The sequence below is a fragment of the Hemitrygon akajei genome, chromosome 4, assembly GCF_048418815.1.
Source record: "Hemitrygon akajei chromosome 4, sHemAka1.3, whole genome shotgun sequence".
NCBI classification, from domain to species: Eukaryota; Metazoa; Chordata; class Chondrichthyes; order Myliobatiformes; family Dasyatidae; genus Hemitrygon; species Hemitrygon akajei.
In genome coordinates, this window is record NC_133127.1 from 158484171 (window position 1) to 158511179 (window position 27009).

Here is a 27009-nt window from a genome sequence, read left to right on the forward strand (position 1 = left end):
GAAACCGGGTGTGACGTCATAGCATCCCGCGATGTAGTACAGAAAACAAATATAGTTAAAACACTTCTAACTTTAACTAGAAAATGAATTACTAAGCGAAAATATTATAAACTAAATAACTGCCATAAAGGCAGCACAATGCTTTTCTTCGAGTGTTTTCCATGTTGATGAGGGTGAGTACAAATGACTGATTTACAATAATTTAATTATGAAAGTGCGCTTGATTTATCGTACAATTTCATTGGACCTCTGTGAACTACTCATCAATTTTATTGGTCTACTGTTACGAGGCAAAATGTTTTTGGCGGCATGAAAAAAAATCATGCATTAGCCGCACCGTAGTAAAGGCTGCAGTGTTCAAAGCTGTTCAAAATGTGGGAAAAAAGTAGCGGCTTATAATCCGACATCTACGGTAAGCGTTTGGCAAGGACTAGAAGGGCCGAGATGGCCTGTTTGCATGCTGTAATTGTTATATGGTTATAATAAATGTCTTGAAGATTGTAAGAGGTCAGGAAATGTCAGAGTAAAGAGATCTAGTGTTTGTAGGTGCTTGGGGGAACTGTGTACAAACTGGGCATTGAAAGGTGATTTGATAGAACTGTACAGGATTGCAAACTGGTTTAGAGAGGGCAAATGGCAAGTAGCTGTTCCCATTAGCAGATACAGCGACAGTGATCTTACATGATAGACAAAAGATAAAGGCCAAAGTGAATGATTGCTTGCAACTCACTGCCTATAAAACTGTTGGAAATGGAGTTAATCATGGCCATGGAAAGATATTCAGACTTGCCATGATGGAAGATAATATGCAGGGAGATAAAAAAACAGGATTGACAAGATTGTCTTATAAAGAGCCCAATGGCCTCTTGTGTTTTAACAATTGAATGAATCCAAGATGCTGAAAGACCTGCTAATTTCTCTACAGGGAAGAAAGGAAACAGTTTATTTTCACTGACATATGTCATGAAATTTGTTGTTTTATAGCAGCAGTAGAGTGTCAAACAAAAATTACTACAAAAGTAAATATATAGTGTAAATCAGGTAAGGCTCATGGACTATTCAGAAGGGACCTTTATCTGTCTGTTTTTATTATCTTTCTTTTAAGGACATAAGATTGTGCTTTTTTTCACATCTCCTTGATGGCTTCAGCAATAGCAGTCCTGCCCAAGTATCTTGGTTAAGTCCTGGAAAAAGCTCTCTAATCCAAGTATATGTTTAAGCTTCAACATGATAAAAGTACGCCTTTACCCCAAGAATCATTTGGAATGACAATTAAATAGGATTGGAGGCAATTTATGGTATAGCCTAACTATACCAACTAGGAATTGTAGGGTGGTTTTGACAAAGGATTTTCGAGATTCAGTCCTTTTCAAAATGCAGAGTTATTTAGTTGTATTAAGCTTCTAAAAAAACAGAAACTGCAGGTTAGCTGTTTTACAAGTAGTTTTCTTTTCTGCAAGTAGTGTGTTTTTGTTAAATAGGACTACAATTAAATTTCATTCCTGGTGTTGATTTGGGAGATTAACTTTGTAATGTCTTGGTTTATGTTATTATTCACAGATACGGGGGATGAAGATGAGTATCTTACTTCTATATTCTTTCTGAAGGCAATAACCCCCTAATTGGCCTTTCTCTTGTATTGCTATTCATCTTCTAAACTAATGACATGCATTATTAATTAATTTGTGTAAGTATATTTCTCTTCCATTACTATAGATGTTATTTTGAAAATGTTATTCCAAGCATCATGCTCATTTCACATTCATACTTCCATCCCCTTCCTTTCTTTACATCAGATAAGGGTATGAGGTAAGATTTTTCAGACTCTTATGACTACAACATTTCATAGGAGTTCTGAGTTTGTGTCTCAATGTGAGAAAGAGAAACATTTAAGTGTGCTGCCACATTCCCCAAATGTGTATTGTGTAAATCTGATGATCCTTGTTTTTCTTTCCTTCCAGGTTTTACAGAAAGACTAAACTGGGTGGTTTTCAAGAAATGGAGTGCATACCATGTGGGGAACCACCTCCTCCTTACGAGCCTCACTGTGAGTACTGTATACTACAAGCTCGTTCAATTTTCACCTCCCACTGTTTAGAAGGCAGGAGGAAGAAGTTCAAGGAAGTTCCTTGTAAAGTTTTCTTTGTACAGACTCCCACTTCCACGCCATTTCATTAAAAGAAAGGGAAAACAATGGAGCTTCTTCATCCCTTGGGCAAATTTTAATACCCAAGTGGGAAAATCAGGTGGGAAATCTTAGTGGTTTTATTATTTAGGTCTAAATTAAAATACTTAGGTAGGTTAAACTAGCTTACAGGACAAGGTCATCATATCTAAAGGAGGCAGTTTGGTTCTTCAACTATAAGCTTGAATGAGATTTGCAAATATAAATTTATAGATTTATAATCAGCCCCAGCATTTGTTTTGGGCCATTACGCTCAACCTGGTTTTCCCTCTAAAACCTTAATTTTTTGAATATTAAATAATTTGAAATTAATCCAATGCTTGTATAAATGTTATAAATAAATTGCAATGCTGTGACCGTGATCAGAAACATGAGCAGACAAATGTTGCAATATTTTAATAGTTCTTATAGAATTTCCTGTAGAAAGAAATTATGAAAAAAATTAAAATCTGAGAAAACGGAGATAACTTTAATGGGCCAGGTATTATGACTGACCATTCTGTAAGGCATCTCTGGTGTTTGACCTTCCCCACATAATTAAATCCCAGACATACCAAATTACATATTCCATTGGATCTTGTCACCCCACTGTTGCTGGACTCCGTGAAGTCCAAAAGCAAAGCCCTGCCTTCAACTGTTACACGGAGTCCAGAGGCTGAGCCTGTCTTGCCAGACTGCACAACATTATGCTGGGGAATTCAAAAGCAAAAACTTGCAGATGTTTGAAATTTAAAAGAAAAACAAAATGCTGGAGATACTCAGCAGGGCAGGCAACAACCGTGGAGTTAACATTTCAGCTGTCTCCAGCATTTTTTATACTGGGTAAGTTTCCCCTTCAGTCATGTGCCGGACAGACCCCATTTATTTCAATAGAGATTTTTTATCTGGAGAACGGGGTTGCTAAATACTCTATTTTACTTCATTTTAATTTGTTTTTACTCTTTATTGTATTAATGTGGTTTTCATTAAGTTTTTAAAATTTTTAACAGTTACAGCAATTGATATATTATTTCAATCGCATTTAATAATTTGACAGTGCTCTAAAATTCAGAAACTTATATGTAAAAGCGCTCAGGAGGCAAAGCTCCATCTCTAGCTTTACCTCCTGTCAAGGGCATCATACTGTCTTGGAGTGGGGACTCTGCACTATGCTGGCTAGGTCTCTTTTTTGTTATTTTTGTAATATTTATTGTCTGATTCCTGGGTGAATAGACTCAATGAGAGCTGCCCTCCTCATTCTCCTTGCTATCAGTGGGAAAGGCAGGAAGCTCCCAAGTTCATCTGAACCCAGGATTACAGATTATGCTGAAAATGCTGTGTTTTACATGGCAAAGAATTAGATATGCATGTGATATTTATTAGGTCTGAGATAACCAGTATATGGTAAAATCATCTGATTCTTGTTTGAATGTGATTTCCTGAAAGCAGCTGAGTGTGGAAGGGCACGTGGAAAGTCAGTACTCACTTAGAGGTTAGACTGGAACAGGTGGCCAAGTCAAGCATGCTCATGTAACACAAACCCTTTAAAGGAGAGGCAGACAGTGAGAAATGAATATTACCACAAGCTATAGTGCTTTTGCCTTCAAATTAATCATGTGCTTTTGTAGCTTAAATATCTTTCCTGCATTAAAGAAGCTTGTAGGAATGACAGCCTGTAGTGGATTTGCAGTTGTACTGTTTCTAGAACTGTAAAAACATAATGTCATAGGGGATTTCACATCATAGTCTCTCGTGTTTTTAAAGCAAAGGATGACAGACAACTTGGTATCAGGACTGATAAATGATGCATTGAGGTCTACTTTTATACATACACGTAAGCCAAACCCCCAGGAGACGAAGCTTCCCTGAGCATTCAGCAGTGTAAATATGTCTGGGTTGACTGAAGAAGGTCCAGACCAGAAGGACAGCAAAGTGGAGTCAAGAGCCTTCCTCTGTAATGGTGACAGTTTTATGTTTGGATAACAAATTATCCATTGGCATTCTTTCACTGTTCTCCATCATTGATCAGCAGTAAATATCTTCTCCGATCTTAAGTGGTGAACCTTATCAATATTGAAGCCCCTTTGTCAGGCTGCTGTCTTTTTTTAACACCAGCTATAACCGGCTTTAAAAGGTTCTGCCTTCGAATAACTGAACAAAGTGTACTATCGATCTGCAGGGTTGTAAAGTTGTTACATGAATTTAAAAACAGCTTGTGTGGATTGTTTGCAGCTTCATTTGTTCAACTGAGGACAGACCTGTCAGTTTTGTTCTGTGAGAATATATGGGATTTAGGAAGAAAGGGAGCTGTGGGGGCAGGCTGGGGTATTCCCATTGAATGTTAATGTATCCTTAGCCCAGGATCTTCAGAAGATTACTGTTTGCTTGTGGTCAGGCCTGTGTGCTCCAGACTGAACAAGCACACATTCAGGTGTAAAAATAAATAGAAGTGGCTGATGGATGACTCCATCTGCTGACAAAGTCACAATGAGGTACTTCAGCACAAGCTTTTTACCTTGTAGCATGATTGATGCCTAGCAAAATATTTGATGCAAGAACTTAAGCTGAATTCCAATTTGAATTCTCATTCCATTGAAAAAAAGAGGCAAATATAGATTCTATGGTAATAAAAACAGTGAAGTTACCAGCAATTGTCATGAAATGATATGAAACTAGCAGCACCTTAAGGATATTGTGCATGCAGCGGCAAATACGGAACTCTATACAGTACCATCAATTGGTTTTAGCATTCTCAAGGGAACATACTATAAAGAAGTAGGTTAGGCCATTCAGCCCAACATACCTGGCTTACTGTACCTTTCAACTATCCAATTTACTATCTCAGAAACACTTATCCCTTGTTCACTCAGTGTCCAGAAATATATGGATTTAGTATTTGTATATATTTAGTAGCTGAGCTTTGTATTCCGAGTAACTGGATAATTCCAAAGATACACTGTCTTCTTGGTAGATAAATTTCTTCTTGTTTCTGTCCTGAATGGCCAACAGCTCATGCTGAGGCAATGACTCACAGTTCTGGACATTGCAGGCAGTGGAATTACCACTGCATCTCTGAAGCACTTGTACAAAGAATTTTGTATATTTATCCTGCAATGCTTGATGAGCCTAGGCCCATCCTGCTTAAACTCTTTACCAGGAAGCATTCTGGTGAAGTTTTGGTTGCACTATACTGAGCACACAATATTACAGGGGCAGTCCATCAAAGCCTTGTGTAATGTAATAACGTTTTATCTTCCCTTGTATTCAAATCCATTTGCAATAAATTGCCTTTCTAGTTCCTTGCTGTAACTACACATTAACTTTCATCAATCCTGGTCCCTCAAAACGCCCTTGCCTTTCAGTCTCTTGCTATTTCAAATTTTACTTTTACATATGTCTTTCTATCCGCTTTCTGAGTGTCAGTCTGGAAAGGGTCCCGACTGTGTGGAAAGCATCATGCATGGCCCCAGTATTCAAGAAGAGCTGACCAAAAGTCTTGAATAACTACCGTCCAGTGGCCCTAACACATCACAAAAACCCTAGGGAGGCTGGTCCTGACTCACCTCCAACCCCTGGTCAGATCAGCCCTTGATCCCCTGCAGTTTACCTACCAGGAGCACATTGGAATTGACGATGCTGTCATCTACCTGCTGAACAGAGCCTACTCCCATTTGGATAAGCAGGGCAGCACTGTGAGGATCGTGTTTTTTGATTTCTCAAGTGCCTTCAGTACCATACAGCCCTCGTTGCTGGGGGAGAAGCTCCATTTAATACAGGTTGGCACTTCCATTGTATCTTGGATAACGGACTACCTGACTGGCAGACCACAGTTTGTGCAACTTCAGAGCTGTGTGTCAGACATGGCTATAAACAGCACTGGGACCCCACAGAGGACTATATTGGCTCTCTTCCTGTTTACCATGTCTACCTCGGACTTTAGATACAACACTGAGTCACGCCATCTGTAGAAATCCTCTGATGATTCAGCAATAGGTGTATAAAGGGAGGACAGAAAGATGAATACAGGGCCCTGGTGGAGGACTTTGTCAAATGGTGCAAGCTGAATGAATCATCTACAGCTCAACATCAGTAGACAAAGCAGATGGTGATGGACTTTAGGAAGACTAAGCCTGCACTGCTCCCTGTTACTATTGATGGTGATGATGTGGTGAGGACCCCTACAAGTACCTGGGGGTGCACCAGGATAACAGACTTGAGTGGAGCACCAACACAGAGACTGTGTAGAAGAAGGGCTGGAGTTGCTTCCACTTCCTGAGGAGACTGAGGTCCTTTGGAGTATGCAGGCCTCTCCTTCACATGTTCTACCAGTCTGTTGTCGCCAGTACAATCTTCTATGCGGTGGTGTGCTGGGGCAATGGCATCAACACGGGTGATGCCAACAGGCTCAATAAACTGATTCGAAAGGCTGGCTCTGTTATAGGAGTCAAACTGGACACACTAGAGGCTGTGGTAGAACAAAGGATCCTCCAGAAATTCCTGGAAATTCTGAACAATGTTTCTCACCCTCTGCATGCCACCTTGGCTAAACAGAGGAGCATTTTTAGTAATAGACAAGATAACTGCGCTGCTCCAAAGAGCGCTGTATGAGGTCATTCTTATCCTCAGCCAGTAGGCTCTATAATGGGTCAACCTACAGCTGGGGAAGTGATGACCCCCCTCCTGTTACACTGCTAATAACCTTTGTTTACCAGAGCTCTGTTTACCACACCCTGTGCAGTGTCACCATCACTTCTTATCTGGATGGTGTGAATGTGCACCCATTACTGTATAATATTATGGTAATTCCTGCACTACCATCATATCAGTGTGAACTTGTAAATCTTGTAATCTTTGGCTTTAAATCTCATGCATCTTATTTTTAAGGTAACTTACTTTTTATTCTATCTAACTTCTAATATTTGTATATCCGTGCACTTGTAATGCTACTGTGACACTGATTTCCTTTGAGATCAATAAATTATCTGTCCATCTGTATGACATCACATTGTTTCCATTTTATATATCATTAACAGTCTCCTCATCCATTTATTTAACCTGTTTATTTATCTTTAGAGCTTCTCTCAATCCTCCTCACCACCCACACAGCTTTGTATCTTCAACTAACTTAATCCTCTTATCCAAATCTTTGGTGTACAATGTCATATAACACTTCATTTGTAACTTAAAAATTTTAGATTTCAGTGATGCCAAAATTGCTTGAATTATTACTTTTTGGCTGTTTACCAAGTTCTGAAAATAGTGCATAAGTACATGAAGTCCAAGTACAAACCATTATTGGAGTTTAGCAAATCATCTGGTTCTGTTAAACTAATTTTTTGTTTGTATTGTAATTTACTCATATATAACCATAAAACAATTACAGCACGGAAACAGGCCATCTCGACCCTTCTAGTCTGTGCTCACACTTACACTCACCTAGTCCCACTGACCCGCACTCAGCCCATAACCCTCCATTCCTTTCCTGTCCATATACCTATCCAATTTTACTTTAAATGACAAGACCGAACCTGCCTCTACCACTTCTACTGGAAGCTCATTCCACACTGCTACCACTCTCTGAGTAAAGAAATTCCCCCTCGTGTTACCCTTAAACTTTTGCTCCCTAACTCTCAAATCATGTCCTCTTGCTTGAATCTCCCCTACTCTCAATGGAAAAAGCCTATCCACGTCAACTCTATCTATCCCCCTCATTATTTTAAATACCTCTATCAAGTCCCCCCTCAACCTTCTACGCTCCAAAGAATAAAGACCTAACTTGTTCAGCCTTTCCCTGTAACTTAGGTGCTGAAGCCCAGGTAACATTCTAGTAAATCTTCTCTGTACTCTCTCTATTTTGTTGATATCTTTCCTATAATTCAGTGACCAGAACTGTACACAATACTCCAAATTTGGCCTTACCAATGCCTTGTACAATTTTAACATTATATCCCAATTCTTATACTCAATGCTCTGATTTATAAAGACCAGCATACCAAAAGCTTTCTTCACCACCCTATTTACATGAGATTCTACCTTCAGGGAATTATGCACCATTATTCCTAGATCACTCTGTTCTACTGCATTCTTCAATGCCCTACCATTTACCATGTATGTCCTATTTGGATTATTCCTACCAAAATGTAGCACCTCACACTTATCAGCATTAAACTCCATCTGCCATTGTTCAGCCCACACTTCTAACTGGCCTAAATCTCTCCGCAAGCTTTGAAAACCTACTTCATTATCCACAACGCACCTACCTTAGTAACATCTGCAAAATGACAGTGAAGCAGAAAGATATTTAAATAATTTGTTAATTTTTGTTTTATTGTTGTGATTTTGTACTTCTATTTTAATCATACTATCTTGGTCCGGTCCATGGACTCCACATTCCAGTTCACAGTCCGGTCCGTGGACTCCACATTCTGGTTATTTCTTTTTCCCCGTGTTCTGTTGGGCGCCTTGTTTGAAGCACCTGATCCTCATTTCGAGTCTGCAACATAAATAGCTCCAGGGTTCAGCTATTCCTTTGCTGGACCGTCATCAGAAACTCACACCAAGAAGCTCGTCACCGGAAGCCAGGCCAGCGGATTCAGGTTCTGGGCTGCCGAGAAGTCTGGACCATCATCGGAGCCGTTGAGAATTGTGGACTCTAAATTGCTTTGGTGCCTGTGGCTGCTTAGCGAATTCAGTCGTTTTTGTGTCCAGCTGAGTTGCCGGCTGTTTGCCGCTGCTCTGAGTAAGGTACGAATTCCTTCGTTTTCGTGGCCGGCGGAGACTTGCTGGTCAATTGCTGCCACTCTGAGCAAAGATACGAATGGACTGTCGTTGTGTGGTTTTGTCTCCTCATTGTCAAAGTCCTTTCCAGCTGAGTGGGTCTTCCGTTCGCCGCTGCTCTGAGTTGGGTATGCTGTCTCTTCATTGTCCAAGTCTGTGTTCCAATCCAGTCAAGTCCGAGTCCAGGCTCTGTTCCAGTCCAGTCAAGTCCAATTTCCAAGTCAAGTCAAGTCCGAATTCCAAGTCAAATCAAGTCCGATTTCCAAGTCAAGTCAAGATCCATGTCCCGAATCCGAGTCGAGATCCAAGTCCCGAGTCCAAGCCATCTCAGCCCTGGTGAAAAGCCTCTGACTATCCACATGAGCAATGCCTCTCGTTATCTTATACACCTCTATCAGGTCACCTCTGATCCTCTGACGCTCCAAGGAGAAAAGCATGAGTTCACTCAACTTATTCTCATAATGCATGCTCCCCAATCCAGGCAACATCCTTGTAAATCTCTTCTGCACCCTTTCTATGGTTTCCACATCCTTCCTATAGTGAGGTGACCAGAACTGAGCACAGTACTCCAAGTGGGGTCTGACCAGGGTCCTATATAGCTGCAGCATTACCTCTCGTCTCTTGAACTCAATCCTACGATTGATGAAATCCAATGCACCTTATGCCTTCTTAACCACAGAGTCAACCTGCACAGCAGCTTTAAGTGCCTATGGATTCAATATCCTTCTGATCCTCCACAGTGCCAAGAGTCTTACCATTAATACTATATTCTGTCATCATATTTGACCTACCAAAATGAACCACCTCACACTTTTCTGGGTTGAACTCCATCTGCCACTTCTCAGCCCAGTCAATGGCTATCAATGTCCTGCTGTAACCTCTGACAGTCCTCCACACAATCCACAACACCCCCAACCTTTACATCATCAGCAAATTTACTAACTCAACCCTCCACTTCTTCACTCAGGTCATTTATAAAAATCATGAAGGGTAGGGGTCCCAGAACTGATTCCTGAGGCACATCACTGGTCACCCACCTCCATGCAGAATATGACCCATCTATAACCACTTTTTGCCTGCTGTGGGCAAGCCAGTTCTAGATCCACAAAGCAATGTCCCCTTGGATCCCATGCCTCCTTACTTTCTCAATAAGCCTTGCACGGGGTACCTTATCAAATGCCTTGCTGAAATCCATATACACTACATCTACAGCTCTACCATCATCAATGTGTTTAGTCACATCCTCAAAAAATTCAGTCAGGCTCGTAAGGCATGACCTGCCCTTGACAAAGCCATGCTGACTATTCCTAATCATATTATGCCCCTCCAAATGTTCATTGTGATGAGAATGTAAATGGACAAGTTGCAAGATGGTGTAATTCACTCTGTTCCATAGCATTTTCTCCAGTCTGCTATCAGTAAAATGGTCCCTCTCAGGACCAGAGTTGAGTCTACACCCACACTGAGGAGCTCAAGGCATAGCTTGTCAAACTTCTCTGGAGTAAACATGTTCAAAATGTCTCTGACTTTCCTGAAGATTCCACCTTTTCATTCTTGGTGTCCTTTACGAAGAGAGGAGTTGCCTTATGTGTGGCCAGTTGAAAGAACACGAGCTGCTTGTGGTACAGTACAATAAAAAAATAGAAGATGTGAGGGCATTAGATGATGCAAAATTCGCAGGTGTAAAGAAGTGTGGATACAGGTTTCATCAGCATCTTAGCATTGCTCCACATTGGCACACAAGCCATGGAACTAACTGGCAGGTCTGCAGCAGAACCAATATCAGAGAAGAATGCATTCAAACAAGGGTGTATTATTTACCCAACACTTCTTGTCACAATGTGTACCTCTTGAAAAACTTCCTGTAAGAGTGAAGCTAATCTTCAGAATTAGTGACAAACTGTTCGACCTAGGATGAGGACATTCCTGAATTAAGATGCACTGCAGCTCGAGCCACAGGAGTCAAGTGGCAGTGCACAAGTAACTCCTGCAATTTGTGTACGTTTGTAGTACATTCTAAAATATTGCTAACCTATTCAGTGAAACATGCAGGAGACTGGGCCTTACGTTCAACAGCCACATGATTGAGGTTCTCTAAACTTGCTGCGGCAACACGTCTTTCCCAATGAGAAGTCAGGATCCTGGTGAAAATCTAAGTAACTTCTCAAGTGTATCTCAAGGGCCAAATCTCAAAGAAGACAAGCAGTGATATTGGAAGTCACCAACAACTGAATGTTATAGCACAACCTTTGATCAAATGGGGAAGATGATATCTGAAGCTCAACACCTCAGACTTGGTATAAGACTCTTGGCCTTTAGGCTTCTGTAGGCTGGACTACCTACAGCAGGAGATATACTACCAGCACTGAAAGGAGATGTGAATTAGCACCATTGTCCTCTCCCAGGCCAGTGCCCGTTTCTTCCAGGCCTTAGTAACTTATCTGTTGGCCATGCTGGGCAGGTTGCATCGCTTGCATACCCAATTTCAGTCTCCTGAAGCAAGTGTTCTGTTCTGAAGTCTGTCACAGGAGATGAATACCAGGTGAATGGAGAATCAGATTCAAGGAAATACTTGAAGTTTGCTTGAAAATTGCATCACCTGCTCTGACAGCTGAGAAATTCTAGAGAAGAATTGGGAGCACTCAGAAACCCTGTGTAGGCCTTGGAAGGAATGTACTACCTCACAAGCTACTTGGGCAACCATCCTGTTGACCACTTTCTGTTCCATATGTGGGAAAATCCATTCTTCCTATTTTGGCCTCATAAGTTACTTCAGAATCTTTAAAAATTATATTGGAACCATACCATTCTCAATCCTGACTACTCAATAAGATGATAAAAGGCACATAGAGGCAGAGGGCATGACAGCTAAAGATAATTTTTATTGTTCTTTACTAGTGAGGATAATGCTGCTTGAGTGTCAGCAATATCTCCAGCAGTGCATTTCTTTAACACAAAGATGATGCATATTCAGGCTGAATGGGCCTTCCATACTTTCTGTGAATCTGTGATAGCTGTTCAGGCTACAGCATAATTTCAGGTTATAAGACCATAAGATGTAGGAGCAGAATTAGACCATTTGGCCCATTGAGTCTGCCCTGCCATTTCATCATGGCTGATCCATTTCCCTCTCAGCTGTAAACTCCTGCCTTCTCCCCGTAACCCTTCATGCTCTGACTAATCAAGAATCTATCAACCTCTGCCTTAAATATACCCAAATGGCTTAGCCTCCACAGCTGCCTGTGGCAACAAATTTCACAGATTCACTACTCTCTGGCTGAAGAAATCACTCCTCATCTCTATTTTAAATGGACGTCCCTCTATTCTGAGGCTGTGCCCTCTGATCCTAAACTCTCCCAGCAATGGAAACATTCTCTCCACATCCACACTCTCAAGGACTTTAAACATTTGATAGATTTCAATGAAATCCCCCCCCCCCCTCATTCTTCTGAATTCCCCAGAGCCATCAATCAGTCCTCAAATGGAATCATTCCAGGAATCATTCTTGTGACCCTCCTCTGAACCTTCTCCAATGTCAGCAGATCCTTTTTTAGATAAGGGGCCCAAAACTGCTCACAATACAAGTGAGGCCTTATCAATGCCTTCCTCACCAATAACCTAGCCTGCAAATTAACCTTTAGGAAATCCTGCTCAATCTCTCCCAAGTCCCCTTGCACCTCAGATTTTTATATTTTCTCTCCATTTAGAAAATAGTCTACACTTTTATTTCTTCTACCAAAATGCATGATCATACACTACCCAACATTGTATTCCATCTGCACTTCTTTGCTCATTTTCCCAATCTTAAGTCCCTGTGCAGTCTCCCTGCTTCCTCAACACTATCTGCCCATCAGCCACATAAATAATTAACATATAACAGAAAAAGAAGTGGTCCCAACACAGACCCCTCTGGTCTCCAGTTGCCAACCAGAAAAGGGTCCCTTTTTCCCCCACTCTGTGCCTTCTGCCAATCGGCCAATGTTCTACCCATGCTAGTATCTTTCCTCTAATATCATAGGCTCTTAACTTGTTAAGCAGCATCATATGTGGCATCTTGTCAAAGGCCTTATGAAAATCCAAGTACACAACATCCACCAATTCTCCTTTGTTTATCCTGCTTGTTATTTCTTCAAAAGGAATTCCAGCAGATTTGTCAGGCAAGATTTCCACTAAGGAAACCATGCTGACTTTGGCCTATTTTATCATGTGCCTCCAAGAACCCTGAGACCTCATCCTTAACAATCAACTCCAATATCTTCCCAACCACTAAGGTCAGACTAATTGGCCTGTAGTTTCCTTTCTTCTGCCCCTCTTCCTTCTTGAAGAGTGAAATGACATTTGTAATTTTCCAGTCATCCGGAACCATGCCAGAATTGATTCTTGAAAGATCATGCTTCCACAGTTTCTTCAGCCACCTCTTCAGAACCCTGAGATGTGAATCATCTGGTCCAGTTGATTCATCTATCTTCAGACCTTTGTTTCCCAAGCACCTTCTCCCTATTAATGGCAACTTAAATTCAACTGTGAATGAGAGTCTTACCCATAATCATTTCTTGAGCATTCCTTTTTCTAGTCCTCAAAATTCTGTCCATTATCACTGGTTGACTTTTTTTTAGGTCTCTTATAATCATTATTATTATTATTATTACAACATAGCTTTTAAAAGCCAAACTTGGCTTCATACAATCAGTCTCTTATTTTCTTCAGACTTGCTGTTTCAACTTTAATAATTGCATAATAGGTCTATTATGTTTCTTGAGTTTTCTGAGTATGACTGCGAGAAAACGAGTCTCAGGGCTGGAAATGATGACGTACATAAATTTACTTTGAACTTTTGAACTTTAATCCTTCACTTTAACTTCTCATTACCGTTATTCTTTTTCTTTATAAAGAACTGTTGATTTTAAGTTTCATTCGTATTTGTGGGAAGAGGTGGGGTACATCAATTATATTGTTGCATGTCTCCTTTATATTTGCAAAATTATGAGTAACTTTCACAAGTTGCATATATGAAATGAAAATGAGGAGGGACTGTTTCATCCACTCCTTTGCAAAGATGAGACTGTAAAAGTTTTTGCAGCCTAGTTGTTGTGATATACCCATCCAAACTGCATTTCATGACAACTTAAATAGTCACCAAAACAAGTTTTAACATTTTTAATTTGCCACCATCTAACAAGGACTATGTTATTTAAAGCTTCCTTTCTGGCAGAAACAGCAAAGTGATGTATGGTTTAGAAGACAGAGAAGGGACTGTCAAGCAGCAAATGTCTGTCTGGCCAGCAACAGTGTTCAGCATGTATATACTTGCAATTTTTTCCTTCAATTATATAACAAATAAGAATTGCTAACGCCTTGCATTTAATGCCATACTTTTGGATGCAGAGAATTAGACAGTTTGAGTCTGAAAATGCTCAAGGCCCCTCTATGGCTCTGCAGGTGAATGTCAGTCACTCCAAAGCTAAAGGATCATGAATAGTTGACATTTGAAGAAAATGCTGGTATTGTTCAGCAGGTTAGTCAACATTTGTAAGACCAGAAAAAAAGAAACTTTAATCTTGACAGATTCAACTGTGCTTTAATCCAAAGAACAAAGGCAGCTCACCATTCCTCTGCTAATATTCGTCTGAAATTTTCATTTTTTCTGGTTTGGTGATTTTACCCAAGTAAAATATCTCACTACGGATCAGTTTAGCTATTATTTATTGATATATGGATTTAATGTTATTGAGCTCGATTACTGTACACATTTGGTTCCATGTCTGCTAATATACTCTCAGGCTAGTGACATTTGAAACTGCATTTGCATGCATCCTGATAACTAAGCAAATTTGTAGAGTGCTCAGGGTCCAAACAGAGACCAACCCAGCCCCTCACCCACCACCCTGTTTGATCTATTTCAGCTGCCGCTTTCATCATGTAGTTATATCCTTGTGTTTCGAAGCCAGCAGAACAACATCAGATTAATCTTTGACTATGGATTTCAGCTGCCCAAACAAAAAAGTGAAAGAAGAAGGTGTCCCAAGATCGCACCATATCCACAGATGCCTCTCCCTAAAGCTTAAGCCTTCTGCTCAGCAGAGCTTTGGACACAGGGATTAATGAACATCAGCTTTAATGTCGTGCATGTCTTTAAGTGTCCATGCACTATAGGAAGAATGTGGAAGCTTTAGTGAGGCTGCAGAGGAGTTTTACACGAATACTACACGAGTGAATCTGCAGATGCTGGAAATAAAAACACAAAATGCTGGCAGAACTTAGCAGGCCAGACAGCATCTATGGGAGGAGATAGTGACGACGTTTCGGGCCGAAACCCTTCATCAGGAGTGAAGTAACATGGGATGGTCGAGGGGGGATAAGAAGTGGGGGGAGGGATAAAGTAGAGAGCTGGGAAGTGATAGGCTGGAGGGAAATGGGCTAGGGGGAAGGTGGAGAATTATGGGAAATAAAAGAGAGAGAAAGGTAGGGCTGGGGGGAGATTATAGTGAGGGGGAAAAAGAGAGAGAAAAAGAACCAGACTAAAATAATAGATAGGGATGGGGGTAAGGGGGGGGGGGCAGGGTTATCAATGGAGGTCTGTGAGTTGAATGTTCATGCCGGCAGGTAGGAGGCTACTTAGGCGAGAGATGAGGTATTGCTCCATCGACCTGCGTGTAGCCTCATCTTGACTGTAGAGGAGGCCATGGACAGACATGTCGGAGTGGGAGTGGTCTGTGGAATTGAAGTGTGTGGCCACAGGGAGATCCCGCCACTGCTGGAGGATTGAGCGCCGGTGTTCGGCGAAACGGTCTCCCAGCCTGCGGCGGGTCTCCCCAATATCCATTGGGGAGACCCGCCGCAGACTGGGAGACCGTTTCACCGAACACCGGCGCTCAGTCCTCCAGCAGTGGCGGGATCTCCCTGTGGCCACACACTTCAATTCCACAGACCACTCCCACTCCGACATGTCTGTCCATGGCCTCCTCTACAGTCAAGATGAGGCCACACGGAGGTCGATGGAGCAATACCTCATCTCCCGCCTAGGTAGCCTCCTACCTGCCGGCATGAACATTCAACTCACAGACCTCCGTTGATACCCCTGCACCCCCTTACCCCCATCTCTATCTATTATTTTAATCTGGTTCTCTTTCTCTCTCTCTTTTTCCCCCCTCCCTATAATCTCCCCCCAGCCCTACCTTTCTTTCTCTTTTATTTCCCATAATTCTCCACCTTCCCCTAGCCCATTTCCCTCCAGCCTATCACTTCCTAGCTCTCTACTTTATCCCTCCCCACACTTCTTATCCCCCCTCGACCATCCCATGTTACTTCACTCCTGATGAAGGGTTTCGGCCCGAAACGTCATCACTACCTCCTCCCATAGATGCTGTCTGGCCTGCTGAGTTCTGCCAGCATTTTGTGTTTTTATTACACAAATGCTGCTTGGATTAGAAAGCATATCTAAAGAAGAGTGGCTGAGCAAACTGGGATTTTCTCTTTGGAGAGAAAGAGGATGAGAGGTGACTAGATAGAGGTGTATAAGATGATAGAGGCATAGATAAAGTGAACAGCCAGGGCAGAAATGGCTAATATGAGGGGCCATAATTTTTAAAGTGCTTGTAGGAAAGTACAGCAGAGATGTCAGAGGTAATTTTTTTACAGAGAAGTGTGGTGGGTGCATGGAATGTCCTGGTAGAGGCATTGTAGACATTGAAGAGACATAGATGATAGAAAAATGGAAGAGTGTGTGGGAAGGAATGTTAGATTGATTGTGTAGGTTAAGAAGTTGGCAGAGAATCGTGGCCAATAGGCCTGTACTGTGCTGTACTGTAATTTGTTCAATGTTCTAAGTTGTTGTTAGTAGTTTGTTAACATCGCTAGAAAGTTAGAAGTATTTGCAAATATTCCTTTTTAAGAGCATGTTTCAGGGGGAAGTGAGAGGGGTATAGAAACCTCACTGTTGTCAACACTATTATGTCACTACCCCCATCCAAACATCAGGAAAGGTCCTGCACTCCATCAACAGTGCTTGAAGTCAGGTTGTCAACTATACCATGGAGCACACTGGGCACAAAGCATCATGATCAGACAACCAGTGAACTCAGAGTAGAAGATCTCCCCTAAGAGTCATAGAGGGGGAGCAGCATGGAAACAGACCTTTCAGCCACAAAGCATCAAGCATCCAATGTCCATTAACAGTAAACTAAAACTTGTCATTCTCCACACCTTCCAGAATCTCTGAGCTGTGATGGAGTAGATCTTAAGAGTCGCTCCACTGTGCTGCCTGAATTTTGTAAAATAAAATTCACAGCTCAGCCACTACAGTCAGTAGAAACTGATATTGCTACTCCAAAGCAAACCATCTTTATAAGAAAAATTGACTCCTGGCATGGTCATCTTTATGTTTTACAGAGGGAATTTTGAATTTCTGACATGTTGCTGGTACCTTCCACTGTGAAGGCAGATGCAAAATGCTTATTCAGTTCATTCGCCATTTCTTTGTTCCTGGTTACAACCTCTCCAGAGTCATTTTTCAGTCTCTCCTGTACTCTTTATATATCTGATTTAACTTTTGGTATTCTTTTTTATATTATTGGCTGGCTTATCTTCATATTTCATTTTTTCTCCCCTTATTACATTTTTTGTTGTCTTCTGTTCATTATTAAAAGCTTCCCAATCCTCAAGCTCCTGCTAATTTTTACAATATTTTATCTCCTCTCTTTTGCTTTCATGCTTTCTTTGTCTTCCTTTTTCAGCTACAGGTGCCTCATCCTCTCTTTAAAATGCTGCTTCTTTTGGATGTAATGATCTTCTGAAATAGTCCCAAAACTACAGCCATTGCTGTTCTGCTGTCACCTCTGCTAGGGTCCCCTTCCAGTCAACTTTGGCCAGCTGCTCTGTCATGACCCTGTAATTCTCTTTATAGAACTGTCATCTGAATACTTATGATTTTAGCTCCTCCATCTCAGTCTGCAGGTGAATTCCATCATGTTATATTCACAGTCTTCCTTTTTTAAAGGAAATCTTGCTCTAAGGTAAGGAACCCTTACCTTAGGGCAAGATTTCCACTACCCTAGTCTAAAATACAATTTATTTTATGAGATAAGGGAGAAAGTGATATCAAAACATGCAGGAAAGCCACGTTTTATAATAAGTCATATTTGTTTCGAGTATTTTTTCACTGAATGTTACATTTTTTTTAAGTTGAAATTCATTTAAAAATAGGAATTTTGACGATTTCCATTTTCAGTTTAATTTTTCTTTTGGCATCAGGATGATATGACTGCAAAGGTTACTGCCTGCCATTCCCAATATTTCGTTCCATGAACTCCATCTACATCTCCTGCCTGTCTGGCTGTCAGCCTGATCCTTTCTATATGAGAACAAGTATTGGTTGGAGATAATCTGAGGCAGTTGATAAATTAATTTACACCAAAATAATAATAATAATAATATCAGGAAAAAGTACCTGATATTAGTGGAAAATACCCGGAAAAGTGTGTATTGGTTTATGATTGTCACATGTACTAAAATACAGTGAAAAGCTTGTCCTGCATATCGTTCATCTAGTTCAGATCATCACACAATGATTGAGCTAGAATAAAGTGAAAAATAACAATGCCGAATCAAATGTCAGGCTTCCAAAAGAGTGCAGTGCAGGTAAACGATCAACTGCAAGATCATAACGATGCACTAATTTCAGTTCAAACTATTGAACCCTCCATTTGTATGAGAAAATCAATCATATTGTGATCTGTCTTTCAAAGGGGATCCCTAATTACAAGATTGTTGATTGTCACCTGTCTCATTCCACAGACCCAGATCTAAGATATTATTTTCCATTGCAAGTTCACTAACGCGCTGTTCAAGAAAGCTATCATGGATATATTCTCTGAGGTCTTCCTCAAGACTTCCTCGACCAACTTGATTTGCCTAATCTATGTGCAAAATTTAAAGCCCCCCCCCCCCCATGATAACTACCATTCCATTTATTCCAATAAATCAAATCTTGATTTATTGCCTGTGCCATGTAATGTTATTATTCAGTGGTCTATATAGTCAAATCTTACCTGTGATTGTTCCCTTTACTATTCGTAATTTCTACCTAACTGGATTCAACATTCTGTTCCTTAGATCTTGTTATCATGTCCCACTATCACCCTTTTCTCATCCTTAAAACCACTACCCTGTCTATTGTCCCGTGTTACCTGATACCCTTGGATATTTGATTTTCGATCATCTCCACCCTTCAGCCACATTTCTGTAACATCCATAAATTATGCTCTTTGGACTGATTTGTGCCACATGTTCACTGACATTGTTTCGAATACTACAGGCATTCAAATACAGGTTTCCCCCGCAATCTGAAGGTAGAGCGTTCCTATGAAACCATTTGTAAGCAGAAATGTCGTAAAGCGAAGAAGCAATTACCATTAATTTATATGGGAAAAATTTTTGAGCGTTCCCAGACCCAAAATAACCTACCAAATCATACCAAATAATACATAAAACCTAAAATAACACAAACGTATAGAAAAAGCAGGAATGATATGATAAATACAGCCTATATAAAGTAGAAATATTGTATGTATGGTGTAGTTTCACTTACCAAAATCGGGAAGGCAGCGAGCCAAAATTGATTTGGAGAAAAAAAACACGCCTACGCACGTACACGCATGCGCACACAACTGACTGCACAAGGCTTCACAGTCATTGTAGTCTTTCTCAGGGTGAACACACATATAAAGCGGGCATCTTTTTTTTCGTAGAAGCGAAAATCCTCTTTGTTTAGCGAAAACAGGTACCAGTGTAGATCTTTCGTGTCGTAAAGCGAACGTTCGAAAAATGGGGGCCACCTGTAAAGTGCTCATTGTCCTTTTAGAATCTAGTAATCTTAGTCTCTCTTGCATTTAATTTTACTACTCCACTCTGACTTTTGGTCTCTGCATTGCCTCCCTCGGTACTTTTCTTCCTGGATTCCCATCCCCTACCATATTAGGGCATGGTGGCATCATGGTTAGCACAGTACCAGCGACCCGGGTTCAATTCCCTGTGCTGCCTGTAAGGAGTTTATACGTTCTCCCCATGGCCACCTGGGTTTCCTTCAGGTGCTCCAGTCTCCTCCCATAGTCCAAAGACGTACCATTTGGTTGGTTAATTGGTCATTGGAATTTGTCCCGTGATTAGGCTAGGGTTAAACTGCAGGGTTGCTGGGTGGAACCACTCGATGGACCTATTTCATGCTGTATCCCAATAAATAAATATTACTTTAAACCCTCCCAACAACACTTGGAAACATTCCCCTTGGAACAGTGATCCGAATTCTGTTCAAGCATAGACTGCCTGGTTTGTACTGGAATAACTATTTCCAGTGCCCCAGGAATCTGAAGCTCTTCCTCCTGCCCACTGCTCCAGCCACATATTCATCGTAACCATTCTGCTAATGCTACTGTTCTAACATATGGCACAGTAATCCTGCAGTTACTACCTTTGAAGTACTATTTATTAAAATTTATCTCCTAGTTCCCTAAATTTGGCTTGTAGGATCTCAAACTACTTGTTTGTTGCTGTCTACATGCATGATGCCAACTGGCTGTTCAGCCTCCCCTTCCAGAATACCCTGAAGCTGTTCTGAGACACCCGTGACCTTTGCACCTCGGAGGCAACACACCATCCGGGAGTCCCGTTTGTGGCCACAGTCTCTACCCCTTACCATGGAATCCCTACCTCAAAAGCTCTGGCACGTTTGTTCCTGCCTTCCTGTGCAGCAGAGCCACTTCCAGTGCCATAATCTTGGCTTTTGCTACATTCCCCTGAAGGGCGATCCTTTCAATGTGGAGGCTAGTAGGATGGAAAATGAAGCAGGGTATTCTTATTTTCGGTTACAGCAGAGAAATGCAGGAAATTGAAGAGATGCAGTCATGTACTGTCTCTACCACGGTAAAGGGCAAGCCACAGTTAGAGAAGTGCATTAAGAAAGATAAAAGACACCTCTGGGGTAGTATATGTAGAAAATCTCATTATCAGAGCACAGACGAGGAAACAGAAGTAAAAGATTAAATGGAGGCACCATCAGAAGAAGTACAGTCAAAATAGTTTTGGGAAAGGGACGTATCATCTAAGTCCTTTTTCTTCTACAAGTCACACAACTTCAGAACATGGATGTGTACAAAATTTTGTCCATTGTAATTGAATTAAAATCAGAATCAGGTTTAACATCACCGGCATATGTCATGAAATTTGTTAATTTAGCAGCAGCAGTACAATGCAATACATGATAAATATAAAAACAAATAGATCAGTTCAGTAAGTGTGTGTGTGTGTGTGTGTGTGATATGTTTATTTATTTATTAAAGAGATAGATTTAAGAATAGTAGTGGAAAATCAGAAATAATTTTTAAAATGTGAGATTCACGGGTTCAATGTCTATTTTGGAATCGTATGGCAGAGGGGAAGAAGCCATTCCTGAATCACTGAGTTTGTGTTTTCAGGCTTCTGCACCTCCTTACTGAGGGTAACAATGAAAAGAGGGCATGTCCTGGGTGGTGGGGGTCTTTAATGATGGACACCACCTTTCCGAGGCACTGCGCCTCGATACTAAAGGGGCTAATACCCATGATGGATCGGGCTAATTTTACAACTCTATGCAGCTTATTTCAATCCTGAGCAATAGCACCCCCCCCCCCCCCCCACCATACCAGACAGTGATGCAGCCAGTCAGAATGTTCACCACAGCACATTTGTAGAAGATTTTGAGTGTTTTAGCTGACAAACCAAAATTTCTCAAACTGCCGATTAAATATAGCGGCTGTCTTGCCTTCTTTATAGCTGCAGTGATATGTTGGGACCATGTTCGATCCTCAGAGATATTGACACCCAGGAACTTGAAATTGCTCACTCTCTCCACTTCTGACCCTTCTATGAGGATTGTCTTTCTCTTTCTGAAGTCAATGATCAGCTCTTTGGTCTTACTGACATTCAGAGGAAGGTTGATGCTGTGACACCACTCAACTAGTTGGTATATCTCACTCCTGTAGGCCCTCTCGTGCAAATGCTGCAATGCAGTGCTGAACTAATAAATTGTAGGAATACAATAAAGCAAGGTGGCAGCCGGGAAGATCCAAAGCTGCCCTCTCAGAGTTATTTTTTGCATTATCAGGCTGTAATTACAGGGAATTATATTTAAAAGCAAGTAACTGAGAATTATTGGAGTGTATAATGCAGGAAGATGCCAAAATGGAATTCTGGATCACAGTGAGAAGGCAGGCAAATATCACCAGGATATCCTAGATTTTCTCTGCTAATTTTACTTAGCAATATTGCAATGGAGTTCATAACATTCACCCGACGATGAAGCTGACAGGATCTCACATTAACACTTCAGTACTTCTAGCTGTTCAGTGGAGTATCAGCTGAGTGCAAGCTGGCTGCCTTGTTTCCTACAACAATGACGCACATTAAAAATATTCCTTGACTGAAAACTTTCTACGGCAGTGAAAATCTGAATTCAAACAGAAAGTGTTTGAATTCTGACTGTGGAAGAGCTTCCACTTAAGCCAGTGATGACACTCTAATCAGCATGCATGGTGCATATTGTTTGCTCATCTCTGTGACTCCGTCAAGAGCATTAAGTTAAAAACGGAGATAATGCATTAGCCTCGCCAGAAACAACTCGGTAAATAATTAAATACTTGTATACAATTCTAAGTATGTGTTTTTATTTGTATATGTTCTTGTGATTTTTTTTTAAAAAATTCTAGTTTTTGAATGCTTTTTATATATAGGAAAATACGGGAATATTCCATGTTTTAGGCATATTTCACTGGCGACAAGGCAAGTAAACCTGGCTTAGCTGGCTATCAAAATTATTTCCCCATTTTTCTGTTGAAAATGTCCCTCAACACCACACCACAGCAATATTCTGAAGTAAAAGTAGTAGAGTTATCCAGGACATCCTAGCAATACTGATATTTAATCCCAAGAGCATCTTACCACACTGTTATATCATTTCTGTCCAATGTCCAACACCACACCTTTCACACTTCCACCCCAAGTACAACATAAAGACATATATGCCCAGAAGACTCTGCCACCACTCAGAGCCTTGCCCTTGAGTTCAGCGACTGCTTTAGTCAGTAAATTGACACTGTCAGATCTGATAAAGGTAAGTTTATACTTGCCATGTAGGCTGATGACTCACCCTGGCTTTGCCTGGAACACCAGGTTAGGTTCACTCAGGTAAAATCAGACGGAAAGCATAATACAGTATAGAAATGCTACTACAAAGGAAATCCATTAAAGATTTTAGATTTCTATTGAATTGTTTCACCAATAAAAAAAATCCTCCATCCTATTCTTTGTTTAAGCAGACTTCTTTGTTCCCGTCCCCAGGGCTTTCATCTGCAAGTGAAGGCTAAGCACCTTGTCATGGTGGTATGCAGCCAGACCTCATAATGCTGGGATTATGTTCGTGTAGGATTTACTTCTCTTAAGCTGTTGTGTGCCTAATAACAGTAATTTTTTTTTGCCTTGTAGTCACTCAATTATGTAGGGCTTTGAAGGCTGAAAAAACATTCAATGAATCTCCCATGCTCCTCCTAAAGAATCAACAAGATCAAGCATACATAAATTTATCGTGATTCTTTGATAAATTTGCCCATTTCAATGTTCAGTGGAAGAAAGCTGTCCAGTAATTTAGTCCATAAACCACTACTATACGGAACTATAAAATCGAAACAAAGCTGCCTCTTGACTTATACTAACTGATTTAAAGAGACTAGAGGCAGGCCTATTATTTTAGATCACTGAAAGTAGCATTGAAAATGAGTATATTGCAGTGTATATTAGAACATAGAACATTACAGCCCTTTGGCCCACAGTTTTGCCAACCTTTTAACCTGCTCTTAAGATCAAACTAACCATTTCCTCCCACATAGCCCTCTATTTATCAGTTGAATAATTGAATGATGAGTGAAATTGTCCTAGTTTATTTCCACTAGTCTTTATGTGCTCTGATCAATTCCCAGAGGAAATGAGCTAAGACAATTTCACTCATTATTCAATTTAGCTTTCTGTTTTGAACAACTCTGAGGGAACTTTCCTTTCCTCAGTTATTGCCCGTCCTAATTCAGGAATCTGTCTGTCATCACTCAGTAAGTATGCAGATGAACCTGTGAGTGGGGTGCAAATGCTGGTGAAGCACACACTTCAAAACTGGGTCATCAACCTTATGGCTTTGTTTCCCAGTCAAAAAATCCACTCAAGATTCACTTTGATTTTGCACAATTCCACACAATATAAATGAAAAAATTACATTTTCACAGTTTTTATTCACATACTGTTCAAGAGTGATCTCTGTCTCTGCAAAGGAAAGACTTTTGGAGTTGCTGATGCCTTACTTTGTTTTCCAAATAGTAAATGCTCCCAAGCATGTTGTTGCTATAACACACAGTAATTCAATTAAAAGGCTATCTCTTAAATGAAAATCAGAAAAAGTAGCAAATGCTGGGAAATGAATGCTGAAATGAAAATAGAAAATTCAGGTCAGGTGGAAGGAGTGTCTTTGATCAGAAATGTTAACTCTGTAACACATTCCAGAAATGCCACATGATTATCTCAGTGTTTCCATCTTTTTTTCATTCCTTACCTAGTTCCAGAATTCAACTGGTTTGTTTTATAACAATTGTACAGTGACACCAGCTCAGATTCCAAATAAGCATGTAAAAAAAATCAAAAAGGCTAATATATGTTAGCCTTATAATTAAAGGAGTAGAACATAAAAGGAAGTTTTGTCAGCACTAAACAAAGCCCTTTTTAGACCATGTCTGGTGTCCCGTGCACAGCTCTGTTACCACATCTTACTGTATTGACATTTAAAGAAGTGGAGGGAGGATTCAATAGTAAGGTTTATTACAACAGACTCTTGGGATGAAAATTGCTCTATAATCAGCAAAATTAAGGTTGTTCATTAACTCAATCATTATTTTATCAAAGAAAACGAATGCATTTAAATCTTTTTTTGGCCATGTGTTTTCCCATTAGCCAGCCTCCTGCAATGGAAGGAATATTACTTTTCTGAGTGAATGGGAGAAATACTGGAACTGCTGCAGTAAATCAGAAATAGAAATAGAAATCTTTATTTATATACAGAGTGGTATCGTAGTGGTTAGGGCTTTACAGTACAGGCCACCTGGGTTCAATTCACACTGCTGCCTGTAAGGAGTTAGTACATTCTTCCCGTGACTATGTGGGTTTCCTTTGGGTGCTCCAGTTTCCTCCCACAGACCACAGACATACCGGTTGGTAGGTTGCTTGGCCATTGTAAATTGTCCCGTGATTAGCCCAGGATTAAAGCGGGGGATTTCTGGGTGGTACAGTTCAAAGGGCTCAAAGGGTCTACTCTTGCTGTATCTCAATAAATAAAAATATTTAGCAATACAGTGCAGAGTATGTCCTTTCTGCCCTTCGAGCAACATCGGCCCAACACTGATTAACCCTAACCTAATCACGGGACAATTAGCCAACCTGGTACGTCTTTGGACGGTGGGAGGAAATCCAAGTAGCAGGGAAAATGCACGTATTCCATGGGAAGGATGTACAGAGACTCCTTATAAGAACAGTGCTGGAACTGAACTCAGAGCTGCGGTGTGCACTGAGCTGTAGTAGCGTCGTGCTAACTGCTAAGCTACCATGGCACCCCGCCTTCCCTATAAACACAGTGATCTTCTGAAACAATATAACCTAAGAATTACCTCAGGACCAAAATTAGATATGTAAAGTCTTTTGCAAACATTCAGATTTCTAAACTTTCATACAAAGTTTTACTAAATGATTGACGGAGATCCTTCTCTGTTGTGGTGTTTGAGAATGGTTCATGTGTTCAATATCTCTAGTGAAACTGTAATTCCCACCCCATAAAGATCATTTCATGGCATTTTAAGAAGCTGAGAAAACAAGTAGTGACTTGACATTGACATAGTGTTGAACTTGCCAGGGAAACAGTTAAAAGATTAACAGCGCCTCATCAGCTCCAGCCTAAGTCAATATTTGTTGGTATTAACTGCTTGCTCCTAAACTTTAACAGTGTTACAATGACATTAACCAGTAAGCTGCCGGTCAAGTGATAGCTTTCTTGATTTTGAGTCAGGAGGTTATAGTCCCATATCAACTCGGGAACTTAAATCCAGGGACTCTGTGGTGTAGAACCAAAGGACTACTGCCCTCTCAGTAATGTTGTCTTACAGATGAACCAAGACACTGCCCTATCAGGAGCCCCTAATATAAATACCAAGACATGGTTTTGTAGAAAAGCAAGGGCATTATTCCCATCAATAACAACAGAAAATGCTGGGAATCTTGTATGTTAACTAACATACTGAATATTAACACAGAATGAGAAAAGCAGAGTTAATGTTTCATGTTGACGGAACTAGGAAAATATAGTAATCCATTTATTTAAATTGCAGAGAGGAGAATGGGAAAAACAGCCGTGTATTTTCTGCGATAGGAATAGATACCAATCAAGACTCTAATACTGATGGTAACTGAAGTGCTTGCAATTATAAATGACCTGTCAGGAGAAGATGTAATTTGAAGGAGATGAATGAGGACATGAGAGAGGAAAATTAAAAACAGTGGTGGAAATGTAAGGTAGTGAATTCAGGAAAGCTAAAATAAAAGGGAATACTGGAAATACCAAACTGCAATGGCTGGCTATATGAAAATTAAAGTATGCTTGAGATACAGCATGTGACCTGAACAGACATGCTATTGTGATTGGGAACCCAAGTGTGAATGAATAATTTCAGACATTCCCTTTGATCTTTCCTGCTTGCTCCATTCTCGGAAACAGTGCATTGGCCATAGTTCAGCTTCCACGGTTTCTCACTCCACAGATCCTGTCTTATCTGCTCATCTTTTATTTCTGATTTCCAACATCTAGTTTTTATTGCTTTTCATTTATCTTTTGTGACCTGACCAATATATTTATATCTCAGTCGAGTTAAAAGACTTACCACCCGGTCATTGTCATGTCTCAGGTTTGCTGTGCAGAGTTGCAGTACATCCAGCATTTTACATTTTCTTTCTGATTT

At 40.6% G+C, this 27009-nt stretch overlaps 1 protein-coding gene across 7 annotated transcripts in view; it reads left to right on the plus strand.

The window, feature by feature from the left end:
• LOC140726840 (tumor necrosis factor receptor superfamily member 19-like) overlaps positions 1-27009 on the plus strand; it is a 97235-nt gene that overhangs the window by 48083 nt on the left and 22143 nt on the right. For all 7 annotated transcript variants that reach the window (XM_073043726.1, XM_073043732.1, XM_073043729.1 and 4 more), the window contains one exon: positions 1962-2047. In XM_073043726.1, the coding sequence (XP_072899827.1) occupies positions 1962-2047 (86 nt within the window). The remainder of the gene's footprint in view (positions 1-1961; positions 2048-27009) is intronic.